General features: G+C 50.6%; 1 protein-coding gene across 2 annotated transcripts in view; it reads right to left on the bottom strand.

Annotated features, from left to right (window-relative positions):
- Positions 1–5,061: 5,061 nt before the first annotated feature.
- The window catches only part of COL14A1 (collagen type XIV alpha 1 chain), a 190,959-nt gene continuing 182,476 nt past the window's right edge, over positions 5,062–13,544 (bottom strand). For both annotated transcript variants that reach the window (XM_029063526.2, XM_029063525.2), the window contains exons 46-48: positions 13,292–13,369; positions 11,506–11,661; positions 5,062–5,684 (exon numbers count right to left, since the gene is read on the bottom strand). In XM_029063526.2, coding sequence (XP_028919359.1) covers positions 5,653–5,684; positions 11,506–11,661; positions 13,292–13,369 — 266 coding nt within the window. In that variant the 3' untranslated portion in view covers positions 5,062–5,652. The remainder of the gene's footprint in view (positions 5,685–11,505; positions 11,662–13,291; positions 13,370–13,544) is intronic.

Below are 13,544 nucleotides of genomic sequence, written 5' to 3'. Positions count from 1 at the left end.
CCTCCTAACTCTCCGGCCACTTATCCTCCATCTCTTTTGCAGGCTCCTCCTCTGCATCCCTCTCCCTAACTGTGAGAGTCCCTCAAGGCTCTGGATCCCCACTCCCTTGAAGGACTCATTTGCTCTCAAATCTCCAGCCCTGATCTCTCTCCCTCTCTGCAGTCTTGCATTTCCTCCTGCCTTCAGGACATCTCTACTCGCTTGTCCTGCCTACACCTCGAACTTAACGTGTTCAGAGCAAAACTCCTCATCTTCCCACCCCCAACCCTGTCCTCCCCGCGACTTTACCGTCACTGTAGACAGCACCACCTTCCTCCCTGTCGCACCTGCCCATAACCTTGGCAATATCCTTGACTCATCTCTCTCATTCAACCCACATATTCAATCTGTCATGAAATCCTGGCATTTCAACCTTCACAACATCACTAAATTTCACCCTTTCCTCTCCATCCAAGCTACCACATTAATCCAAGTGCTTATCCTATCCCGCCTTGACTACTGTATCAGCCCCCTCGATACCTTCCCTAGCTTCTATCCCTTCCCATTCCAGTCCATACTTCACTCTGCTACCCAGATCAGTTTTCTAAAACTAAATTCATCCATGATACCACACTTCTCAAGAACCTCCGGTGGTTGCCCATCCACCTTCTCATAAACGGAGAAGCGGCGTGGCTTAGTGGAAACAGCACGGGTCTGAGGGTCTGGATTTTAATCCCAGCTCCACAACCTTTCTGCTGTATGAACTTCAGCAAGTCGCTTAACTTCTCTGTGCCTCAGTTGCTTCATCTGTCAAATGGGCTTCAAGACAGTGCATCCCATGTGGGACAGGGACTGTGACCAACCCGATTTTCTTGTATCTACACAGCACTTAGTACAATTCCGAGCACATAGTGTTTAACACATACCATTAAACAAAACAAACAAAAAATTCCTTTAATAGCTTTAAAGCACTCGGTCACTTTAGCTCCTTCTTATCTCATCTCAGTGACATCTTACTACAACCCAGTACACTCTCTTTTCTGCCAACCTACTCACTGTACCTAGATTTCACCCGTCTCAAAGCTGATCCCTCACCCAATTCTTGCCTCTGCCCTGGAACTTTCTCTCCCTTCATATTCTACAGACCATCAGTATCCCCATCTTTAAAGCCTTACTGAAGGCACATGTCCTCTAGAAGTCCTTCCCCAATTAAGTCCTCATCTTCTGTAGCCTCTCTCCCTGTCGTTTCATCCTCGGCACATGGATTTCCCCTCGACCCACGGATTTCCATCCTCCTCAGCCCCACGGCACTTATGTTCATAATCAGAATTTATTCAATTATATTCATGTCTGCCTCCCCCTCTAGGCTGTAACCCCCTTCCGATCAGGGAGCGTGTTAAACAACTCTGTTGTGTTGCATTCTCCCAAGCACTTAGTATAGTAGTTTAGCACACAGTAAGCGCTCAATAAATTCTATTGATTGACGGGACATCCTACTCATGGTTACACCAGCCATTTTCGAGCACAACTCAGTGAGATATTAGGAATTGCCATTGGGTGTCAGCAGAGGGTAAATGCTAGAAAACCTACACATTTGCTGCAAAATGAACGTAGAATGGAAAATGGATTCAAAGACAAAGTGGTAAAGAAATGAGGACTTTCACTGGCACAGTTGTAACAATAATCCATTCTGGTACTGTACCTGGAAAAACAGACTCACAGTGCCTCAGTCTCGTGTTTCTTGGGGCAGACCTTGTGCCTGCCTCCTCCGTCTGGCCCGGAGCCTTCCGCCCCCCTTTTTATCGGAGGGAGTCGCAGCTCTTCTCGTCTTCAAAGTCAGTCAGATGTATTTACTGAGCGCTTACTGTGAGCAGAGCACTGTACCAAACGGTTGGGAGAGTCTGATATAACAATAAACAGAAACACTCCCGGTCCACAAGGAGACTACAGTCTAGAGGATGAGCCCATAGCCTGGAGGAAGCCCTAACCAGGGCTGTCTCTCTTCCAGGAGGCCTTCCCTGATTTGTCCCTCAATTCCCCCATTCATCCTCCCGTCTGTGTTGCCCCTGCCTTTGATATTCACTCCATACCGAGTGCATACAGCACATACACGCATTTCCACCTGTAACTTATTTGATTCCTACCTCCCGCTCTAATCTTAAACCCATTTTGGGCAGGGATTATGTCTACCCACTCTACTGTATTGTATTTTCCCAAGTACTTAGTACAGTGCTCTGCACACAGTGAGCACTCATGTCTCTGCATTTCTCACAAGGCGAAACTGTTTGGCCTAGTGGATAGAGCATGGGCTCGGCAGTCAGAAAATCTGGGTGGTAATCCCAGCTCCTCCACTTGTCTGCTGTATGACCATGGGAAAGTCACTTAACTTCTCTGTGCCTCAGTTACCTCATCTATAAGATGGGGCTTAAGACGGTGAACCCCCTATGGGACATGGAATGTGTCCAACCGGATTGTCTTGTATCTACCCTAGTGCCTGGCGCGTGGTAAGTGCTTAACGAGTACCATAAAAAATTCCAAAACAAAACTAAAAAACCCCGCAAAAAACCCCTCCAATGTTGGCCAATTCCTCTCCACATCAAGCAGAAACTCCTGACCACTTGCTTTAAGAAATTCAATCTGCTCTCTTCCTCCTATTTAAACTTGCTCTTCTCCAATTCCACTCCAGCTCCCTCACTTTGCTCTTCTCAAACCAAACTATTCACTGTGCCCATCTTTTCTCTCTCTTGCTCATGCTCTCCTTCTCAGCTGGAACGCCTTCCCCTCCAGTGTACCACCGCTCTCCCCATCTTCAAAACCTCCTGAAATCCACTTCCTCTAGGAGGCTTTTGTCGATTAATCCCTCCTCTCTCCACTCTGTTCCTACCCTATCAGTTCAGCCCTTACTACCACCTGTAAGCTGTAAGATCCTCTAGACTTCAAGCTCCTGTGGGCAAGGAACATGTCTACCAACTCCATACCCTCCCAATCTCTTAGTGAAGTGCTCTGCATACAGTAAGTGCTCAATAAAGAGAAACAGCATGGTGGAGTGGATAGAGCACAGATCTGGGAGTCAGAAGGTCATGGGTTCTAATACCAGCTCCACAACTTATCTGCTGTGTAACCTTGAGCAAGTCAGTTTACTTCTCTGTGCCTCAGTTACCTCATCTGTACAATGGGGATTGAGACTGTGAGTCCCACGTTGGACAGGGGCTGTGTCCCATCCAATTTGCTTGTATCCACCCCAGTACGTAGTACAGTGCCTGGCACATAGAAAGCACTTAACCAAAACCATTATTATTATTATCATTACTATACCACTAATTGATTGATTCAGCACTTCTGCTAAGCACTTGGGTATTCACATAAGCACTTAGTACAGTGCTTTGCACACAGTAAGCATTCAATAAATATGAATAAATGAATCCCTTAACCTACATAACTCCAAAGCATATATATATATACACACGCACATATATATATATATATACTCACTTGTCTTATGCCATCGAGTCATCTCCAACCCATAGCAATGCCATGGACACGTCTCTCCCAGAGTGACCCACCTCCATCTGCAGTCATTCTGGTAGTGTAACTATAGAGTTTTCTTGGTAAAAATTCAGAAAAATTCAAAGGTTTACCATTGCCTCCTTCCGTACAGTCAACTTGAGTCTCCACCCTCGACTCTCTCCCGTGCCGCTGCTGCCCAGCACGGGTGAGTTTTGCCTTATAGCAGATTGCCTTCCACTCTTTGCCCAAGATAGGAATGGAATGGGTAGGCCTCTGCTCGACTTTCCCTCCTGTTGTCGAGACTGGTGGAGTACCGGAAACTCTCCAGGTGAGACCCTGAGAGGGGATATATAAACGCACGCACATACATATATATGTATATATGTTCTTTAAAATTGCTTGCTTGCGTCCCCTTACCTGTAATTTAGTACCTCTCTCCTTTGCTAGAGCGCAAGATCCTTGAGAGAAGGAATTGTGTCTTAAATCTACGGCACTCTCCCAAGTACTTAGTACAGTGCTCTACACAGAGCAGATGCTCAATCCATACTATTGCTCGCAGAATAGAAAGATCTATATCTCTGCATTTAGGACAGTGTGCTTCAGACAGTAGATGGTCAACACAAACCACTGCTTGCTTGAGAGTTCCAATTCAGCTGTAGAATCCCCAACCCCCGAGGGAGGACCCTGCCCAAGAACATACCTGTTCTGGTTCCCGCCTCCCCGAGGCTCTCCTCGGTTGTTGGCGGGGAGCCCTCTCCAGGGTGGGGTCTCTCGTGCCCCTCGGAAGCCGGACCTCCGTGCTCCCCGAAAGGCCGATCCAGGTGAACGGGCCAGGATCCCACAGAGAGCATCCTCCAAGGACCCGCACTGAGACCCGTCCGCCATGGAGCGAAAAGCCAAGAGGCGAGTCGCTCTTCAGCGTCGGCGCGGCCGGTAGGGAGTGAGCGCTCCTTGGTCTTGCTCTTTCTCCCAATGCTTGAGCCTGGGAGCATTTTCCCAGCTGGCGGGTGGGGCCGCCCGGACAGAGGACGATTTACCAACTCCCGGGACATTTGAACAGCCGAGAACAACCTCCCACTCCAAGAGTCCTGTGGGAGACACCGGACGAGTCTCTCGAGGTGCTGATCACTCTGCACTTCCTTCCACCAGCTTCCTCACCAACTGCCCGATTCCCGGGCTTCTTGGTTCCTTGGCATCCATTCGGCCGAGGGCAGGGGGGAGCTCCGGTTTGATTAACTGCTCGATGGACCGTGCAGACTGTAAGCTTCTTGTGGGCAGGGGGTCCCATTTACCGACTCACTTGTATTGTACTCTCCCAAGCTTAGTACAGTGCTCTGCACACAGGAAGCGCTCAATAAATATCACCGATTGCTTAACTGATTGATCCCTGTCCTCTAGCTCTCGGGGCCATAGACACGGGTCGGGTAGGTAACAATTGCACCGAGGGGCTGCCTCGATGGGCTTGATCTCCAGGCCCACCCTTCACCCACCGCCCGCAGCGAGTGTCTCCACACAGCGAGTACGAGAGGAGTTGAGCAGGAAATCAAAACAGACGTTGAGATACCCGAGTCAAACATCTTTGAAAAATATCATACCTTTTATTTCCAAAAAGGTCCATGAGAATTTTCAGCAGAATTACAAAAGCAATAAAGGCTGGACTGTTTTTTGGTTGTTTTTTTTTTTTTTTTTTTTTTACAAAGACCCAAAATGTAACCGGATGAGCCGAGTTAGAGGACACCCATCAGCGGGTCCAGCCCGGCCCGCCAACGCCACTCTCGTGAGCGGGACAGGAAGGATGGCAGAATCCAGCATCACCACAGGGCCTCGGGAGGATTGTGGGGAGGAGGGGAGGAGGGACGGGTGACCTGTTTCAGCTTCTTGGAAAGACTCTGCTCCCGTTTCTTTCCTCGGCCGGGATCCGCCCGTGACATACTGGCCAATTTCAAGATTCCCATTACTTTGTTTGAAATCACGGCGGAGGGCCAGGGGGTGGTTGGGGGAAGGGGAGGCGGCGGCACGCTGAATCACAAACAAAGCGAGGGGTGGCGGGAAGCGGTCGGTGATGGTGGTGTTGGGGTCTTTGGTGGAGAGTGCGGAAGGGTGGTGGTGGGAGGGGGGTGGTTCCAGAGCCCGGGCCCGACGAGTCTGGAGGGAAGGTCCTGCCCTTCAGTGCTCGTAGCCGTTGTAGGGGATGAGGTCTTCCGACAGCGGCAAGGGGAGGGGACAGACGCACGGGGAGAAGAGCACACATCAGTCAAAGACAGATTAAACCCGACTTCTCACGCCCCACCAATCACCCAACTCTTTGTACGGGTGAACTTTCGCCCCTCTGTGCTGTGTGGAGGACAGCTGCTGGGCTGCAGCAGGCAGGAGAGGAGAGAGACTCAGAGGTGGATACTCCTCCTCCCCCGTGGCCAGCACACCTCCAACCTCTGCAGCCAGCCTGGTTCCTGGGCTCGAAGAGCCGGTATTACAACGCTGCCTGTCAGGGTCTGATTCCTAACAGCGACGCTCCGCAAAGGAACCTTGGAAAACGGGCCCCGGTCCCAGCCCTGGACCCAGCCGCGGCAGGAGCCCGTCCAGCCTGAAGAAGGAAGGGGTGGGTGACCTCAACTTCGTCTCTCCGTCCGTCCCTCTGGCTGCTCGTGGCTGGCGGGAGTGACATCTGTGTCTCCGTGGGAGTGTGTCAACTGCTTGAGGGTCTAAAGTATGTGTGTTTCATGTGGCGGCGGGGGCGGTGAAGTATATCGAGTATCTAAAGTGAGTGTGTGAGTGGAGTGTGCGTGCGTGTGTTTCATGTGGTGGGGAGGTGAAGTATATCGAGAATCTAAAGTGTGTGTGTGAGTGGAGTGTGCGTGCGTGTGTTTCATGTGGTGGGGAGGTGAAGTATATCAAGTATCTAAAGTGTGTCTGTGAGTGGAGTGTGCGTACGTGTGTTTCATGTGGTGGGGAGGTGAAGTATATCGAGTATCTAAAGTGTGTGTGTGAGTGGAGTGTGCGTACGTGTGTTTCATGTGGTGGGGAGGTGAAGTATATCGGGTATCTAAAGTGTGTCTGTGAGTGAAGTGCGCGTACGTGTGTTTCATGTGGTGGGGAGGTGAAGTATATCGAGTATCTAAAGTGTGTCTGTGAGTGGAGTGTGCGTGCGTGTGTTTCATGTGGTGGGGAGGTGAAGTATATCGAGTATCTAAAGTGTGTCTGTGAGTGGAGTGTGCGTGTGTGTGTTTCATGTGGTGGGGAGGTGAAGTATATCGAGTATCTAAAGTGTGTGTATGAGTGGAGTGTGCGTGAAGTGAGGGTGAGTCTGTGAAACTGTATGTATGAGTGTATGACGTATGGGTGTGTAATAGGGGAAGAGTTTGTGCTGTGAACAAATGAGTGTGATGTGTGTGCGTTTGAAATGTATGGGTGAAGTGTTTGCGTTTCAGGTGTATATGAGCGTGTTCTGTATGTGTGTGATTGTGTTCCAGGTGTGTGTGTAGTCCATATGTTTTCCGTGTATATGTGTTCCAATCAGAGAAGCAGCATGGCTCAGTGGAAAGAGCACGGGCTTGGGAGTCAGAGGTCATGGGTTCGAATCCCAGCTCTGGCACCTGTCAGCTGTGTGACTATGGGCAAGTCAGTTCACTCTCTGTGCCTCAGTTACCTCATCTATAAAATGGAGATTAAGACTGTGAGCCTCATGTGGGACAACCCGATTACCCTGTATCTACCCCAGAGCTTAGAACAGTGCTCGGCACATAGTAAGCGCTTAACAAATACCAACATTATTATTATCATCATTATTATTATTATGTGCATATTCTGGGCATGTGTTGGGCGTATGTGTGAGGGTGTTCTGTGTTTTACTGCATTCTGTGTGTGGGTAACTGCGTGTGAGTGTGTGTTCCTTGTGTGTGTGAAGGATATGTGTTTTGTAGGTTCCAGGCGTGTATGCGTGTGTGTGTGTGGCGGGGGGAGGGGAACTGGGTGTGTAAATGGATAAACTCTGGGTTTGCGTGATTATGCGCCACCTGAGTGGATTTGTAAAGTGTCTGTATTCCATGTGTCTGAGTTTATGAAGCGGATGTGTGTGAAATAGATGCAAGAACCCATGTGTGTTTCGTGGGTTCAGTGTGTGAGAAGTGTGAGTATTCCATCCGTATATTCTAGTGTGAAGTGTGTGTGGGTGTGTAGTGTGTCTCTGGATAAAACACATAGGCGACTGTATATGTTTTGTGCCTGTGTGACTGTGAAGTGTATGACACTATAAGTTTTGTGTCTGTGAAAAGACAGAAGGTGAATGTGAGTCCATGTGAGCAAGGGGTGTTTGAAAAGGTCTATGTGGTGGTGTGACTGTGAGAAGGTTTTGGGAGGGGTGGGTTGGGTGTCTGCCACAATCTCTCTCCCTTTCCCATCTTTCCCCCCTAGGTAACTTGGAGCAATAATAATAACAATCATTATAATCATCATCATCATTATCAGAGGTGTTCGTGAAGTGCCTATCGTGAGCCAAGAAGGAGACTAAACGCTAGAGCAGATAAGCAAACAAAACAATCAAGCCGGGCACAATAATAATAATAATCTTGGTATTTGTTAAGCGCTTACTATGTGCAGAGCACTGTTCTAAGCGCTGGGGAAGATACAGCGTAATCAGGATGTCCCAGGTCCCTATCCCACATTGGGGTTCACGCTTGAAGTAGGAGGGAGAACAAGAATTGAAACTCTCTTTCACAGATGAGGAAGCTGAGGCCTAGAGAAGTTAAGTGACTTGTCCAGGGTCACACAGCAGGCAAGTGGCAGCACGGGGATTAGAACCGCGTCCTCTGGCACCCGGGCCTGTGCTCTATCCACTAAGCCACACTGCTTCTCTGCCCTGCCATCACCTCTGTGAAGCTCCCGCCTTCTAACACTTTATCTGTAAAACAGGAGCAGAGCTAGCTTGTCTCACTTGTGTTCTGGCAACAACGGCGACAGTGTATTACTGTTAATCGATGAGACTGTAAGTCCATCAGTGGGCAGGGATTGTCTCTATCTGTTGCCGAACTGTACATTCCAAGCGCTTAGTACAGTGCCCTGCACATGTACTCCTCTCTCTCCCCGCTCCAGTCTATTCTTCACTCCGCTGCCCGGCTCATCTTCCTGCAGAAACGCTCTGGGCCTGTCACTCCCCTTCTTAAAAACCTCCTGCGGTTGCCTATCGACCTCCGCGCGAAACAAAAACTTCTCACTCTAGGCTTCAAGGCTGTCCATCCCCTTGCCCCCTCCTACTTCTCCTCCCTTGTCTCTTTCCACCGCCCACCCCGCACGCTCCGCTCCTCTGCCTCCCACCTCCTCGCCGTCCCCCGTTCTCGCCTATCCCGCCGTCAACCCCTAGGCCACGTCCTCCCGCGGTCCCGGAACGCCCTCTCTCCTCACTTCCGCCAAACTAATTCTCTTCCCCTCTTCAAAACCCTACTTAGAGCTCACCTCCTCCAAGAGGCCTTGCCAGACTGAGCGTCCCCTTCTCCCTCTGCTCCCTCTACACCCCCTTCACCTCTCCGCAGCTAAACCCTCTTCTTCCCCCTCTCCCTCTGCTCCTCCCCTTCTCCCGACCCATCCCCTCGGCACTGTACCCGTCCGCTCAACTGTATATATCTTCATTACCCTATTTATTTTGTTAATGAGATGTACATCGCCCGGATTCTATTTATTTGCTATTGTTTTAATGAGATGTTCTTCCCCCAGATATTCTTCAGTCCGCTGCCCGGCTCATCTTCCTGCAGAAACGCTCTGGGCCTGTCACTCCCCTTCTTAAACACCTCCAGGGGTTGCCTATCGACCTCCGCTCCAAACAAAAACTCCTCACTCTAGGCTCTGAGGCTCCACATCCCCTTGCCCCTTCCTCCCTCTCCTCCCTTCTCTCTTTCTACCGCCCACCCCGCACGCTCCGCTCCTCCGCCGCCCGCCTCCTCGCCGTCCCTCGGTCTCGCCCGTCCCGCCGTCGACCCCCGGGCCGCGTCCTCCCGCGGTCCCGGAACGCCCTCCCTCCTCACCTCCGCCAAACTGATTCTCTTCCCCTCTTCGAAACCCTACTTAAAACTCACCTCCTCCAAGAGGCCTTCCCAGACTGAGCTCCCCTTCTCCCTCTATTCCCTCTACCGCCCCCCCTCACCTCTCCGCAGCTTAACCCTCTTTTCCCCCCCTTTCCCTCTGCTCCTCCCCCTCTCCCTTGCCATCCCCTCGGCACTGTACTCGTCCGCTCAGCTGTATATATTTTCATTACCCTATTTATTTTGTTAATGAAATGTACATCGCCTCGATTCTATTTAGTCGCCATCGTTTTTATGAGACGTTCTTCCCCTCGACTCTATTTATCGCCATCGTTCTCGTCCGTCCGTCTCCCCCGATTAGACCGTGAGCCCGTCAAAGGGCAGGGACCGTCTCTATCTGTTGCCGACTTGTTCATTCCAAGCGCTTAGTACAGTGCTCTGCACATAGTAAGCGCTCAATAAATACTATTGAATGAATATTTATTGCCATTGTTCTTGTCTGTCTCCCCCAATTAGACCGTAAGGCTGTCAGAGGGCAGGGACTGTCTCTGTTACCGATTTGTACATTCCAAGCACTGAGTACAGTGCTCTGCACATAGTAAGCTCTCAATACTATTGAATGAATGAATGAACATAGTAAGCGCTCAATATATACTACTGAATGAATTGTTTCACGGAGAATCCGTTAGTGATTTGCGGCAGCGGAATGCCTGATCACGTGGCGGTCGCCCGGCCGAGGGGCTGGGTTGGGGGGGGGGGGGTACTACCTTGAGGGGTCCCGTGCCCTTCGAGCTCAGTAACCTGCCAGGATGCCCCCGTTGGCCCCCCAGCACAGGAAGCTCCTGACCCCAAAGGGACCGAATTTTCCTTGCTATTGGGAGTCCACGGTTACTCCCTTGCATAGACCTCTGGATGCCTTTCCTAGATGATGCTTCCCTGTTTTAGGGGGTGTGGGGGGTTTCATGGTATTTGTTAAGCGCATACTATGTGCCAGGCACTGTATCGAGCACTGAGGTAGACCCGAGCTAATCAGCTTATAATTTCTGTTCCTCTCTAGACTGTAAATTCACCGTGGGCAGGGAATGTATCTATTTATTATAATAACAACAATAATGTTGGTATTCGTTAAGTGCTTACTATGTGCCGAGCACTGTTCTAAGCGCTGGGATTGATACGGGGTAATCGGGTTGTCCCACGTGAGGCTCGCAGTCTTAATCCCCATCTTCCAGATGAGGGAACTGAGGCACCGAGAAGTCAAGCGACTTGCCCGAAGTCACATAGCTGACGGGAGGCGGAGCTGGGATTAGAACCCGTGACCTCTGACTCCTAAGCCCGGGCTCTTTCCACTGAGCCACGCTGCTTCCCCTATTCCCCTATTATTACACTGGACTCTCCCAAGTGCTTAGTACAGTGCCTTGCACACAGTAAGCACTCAATAAATACGATTGAATGAATGAATGAGAGGTTGGACACAGTCCACATCCCACATAGGGCTCCCAGTCTTCATCCCCCTTTTACAGATGAGGTAACTGAGGCACTGAGAAGCGAAATGACTTGCCCAGGGTCACACACAGCAGACAAGTGGCCGAGTCAGGATTAGAACCCAAGTCCTTCTGGCTCTGAGGCCTGTGCTCTAACTACTAGGCCACGCTGCTCCCCTCCATTCCCTGAAACCCCTAGAAATGGCCTAGAGAGGGAGGGGGTGTCAAGCTAACTCTCCTGCTCGGCTCTGCCCTGCATTATTCAATAGTATTTATTGAGCGCTTGCTATGTGCAGAGCACTGTACTAAGCACTTGGAATGTACAATTCGGCAACAGATAGAGACAATCCGTGCCCAATGACGGACTCACGGTCTAATCGCTATCCGAGAGCCCGACGGCTCATTCTTAGCCGTCGTCGACGTTGGTCGGGGATGATGAGCTCCCAACCGACGTCCTCCCCACGGCCCGTCGAGGCCCCGGCCAGACGTTCACCTCCCCCCACCCCACCGCGGAGATTCGCACTCACCTCCGGTGCCGTAGCTGCCGCAGGAGGAAGGATCACAGTAGCCCGGAGGTCCGGGGCGACCCTGGGGTCCGGGCGCCCCCACGTGTCCAGTGGGACCTCGGGATCCGGGGGAGCCTGAGGGTCCAGGGCTCCCCGTCCGGCTCTCCCCCGGTGGTCCTGCAAATGCAAACGCCCCCGGCATCAGAGGGAGAACGCGCCCCACACTTCTCCCCGTCAGCCCCGGGGTGGGCATTTCCCCAGATGTGAACCGAAGCTGCCAAAAGTCCCCTACCCTGCAGGCCCCGACTTGACTCCCCCGGCGAGTACTCTTAATTGCTTCCATGAAAATAGAGTGCTAAACACAAAGAGGCCAAAAATTTCGGTTCCTCCTGGGAAATGATGGAAGTGCATTAACCCATAAAGTTTTGTGGGTTTGTTTTTTTTAATGGCATTTGTTAAGCACTTGCTATGTGCCAGGCACAGTATTAAGTGCTCGGATAGATAGAAGCTAATCCGGTCCATGTCCCACAAGAGGCTCACAGTCTTAATCCCCATTTTACCGATGAGGAAACTGAAGCACAGAGAAGTGAAGTGACTTTCACAAGGTCACACAGCAAAACAAGTGGCGGAACTGGGGTTAGATTAGCTGGCATTAAAGTTGTTCCAAACTATACCAGTATTGATAGAAACACAAAACCTCTAGCCAATAACCAAAAAGCAAGGTCAGTACATACCAATAATAAAAGATTATTCATTCTATTTTAGGTCTTTCTATGCTCATTCTTAATTTTCAAACAGATGCCTCTCACTGCTTTAGCAAAAGAGGCATCTTGGGTTATGAACTAGAAATCTGTCATTTTCTAATGCTCAGTAGAGAACAGACGACCATTGAAATGGTCTTTAGTCTTTATTCCGAGCAATCGAAGCAGTTCAGAGGTTGAGGAGGAGGGGAAGGGAGGTGTTTTAAGCCAAGGTCCACAGCCTGAGAAGCCAGCGTACTTTCTCAGTGAGCGCGCGCGCTGTGAGAAATGCCAGCATTTAAATCCTGGGCACTGTTTTGAAAGAGCACTCTAAGAAGAACAAACAAAAACATGGCAGCCGGTGATCCAGAGGCTCCAGTCAATTTCCTTGTGGACAAGAGCCACGGCTTCAGAGCCAGCTCTGTGGCTACTAACAGCCCAGCGTACAGGCACTGGCCACTGGCTCCGGGGACTGGAGCGTTGTCCTGAAACAGATCAGGTGTGGCGAATGTACATTTCTAATAACATTCTGCATCCCTTGGCTGAAAATTATTCCCCTCCAGGCGTCGCTTGTGGGTTTATTTCAGCCTGAAGATGGCTCAGAAAGCAAGAGCCTTTTACAAAAGATATAGCCTTGATTCCCCATTCAGCAGGATCGATTTTGCAACTGAGGTTTGGAGTTACAACGGTAGATCTAGACTGGAGGCTCGTTGTGGGCAGGGAATGTGTCTGTTGTTATATTGTACTCTCCCAAGAGCTTCATACAGTGCTCTGCACCCAGTAAGCGCTCAATAAATACAATTGAATGAACAAATGAAGCGCTGACTTCAGTGTACTAGTACTTTGACAGCTCCGTGTCGGTGAGGATGAGAACAATAGGAGTCCAGACGGCCAACCTAGGAGAAATGAACCAGCCTGGGGAGTTTCCCTGTTGGAGCATCGGGGAGACCTGGCTACCCTAGTGACTCCACAAGGGATGGGATCGCTTGCCCCGCCACCTGATTCTCCGCTTGGTCCGGTGGCCCGGCCCGACCCCTAAAGCCTCCAAGGCAGGTGCCATCTCTTACCTGCAGGCCCAGGGGGACCCCTGGGACCCTGGCTGGTAGCACCTGGATTTCCTCGTTCTCCCTTGTCCCCGGACAGGCCTGTGAAGAAAGTCATCATCAGGGCAGTTCAGAACGGTGCTTGGGAAGGGCTGATGGGTTACGATCTTAATAACAAGGATTAGAATCACTGTGGTATTTGTTAAGCACTTACTATGTGCCGAGCACGTTTCCAAGCTCTGAGGTAGATAGAGGATGATCAGTTTGGGTACGGTCC

The sequence above is a fragment of the Ornithorhynchus anatinus genome, chromosome 4, assembly GCF_004115215.2.
Source record: "Ornithorhynchus anatinus isolate Pmale09 chromosome 4, mOrnAna1.pri.v4, whole genome shotgun sequence".
Taxonomy (NCBI): Eukaryota; Metazoa; Chordata; class Mammalia; order Monotremata; family Ornithorhynchidae; genus Ornithorhynchus; species Ornithorhynchus anatinus.
Note: the sequence above shows the minus strand (reverse complement) of the source record. Positions and strands in the feature narration are given on the sequence as shown.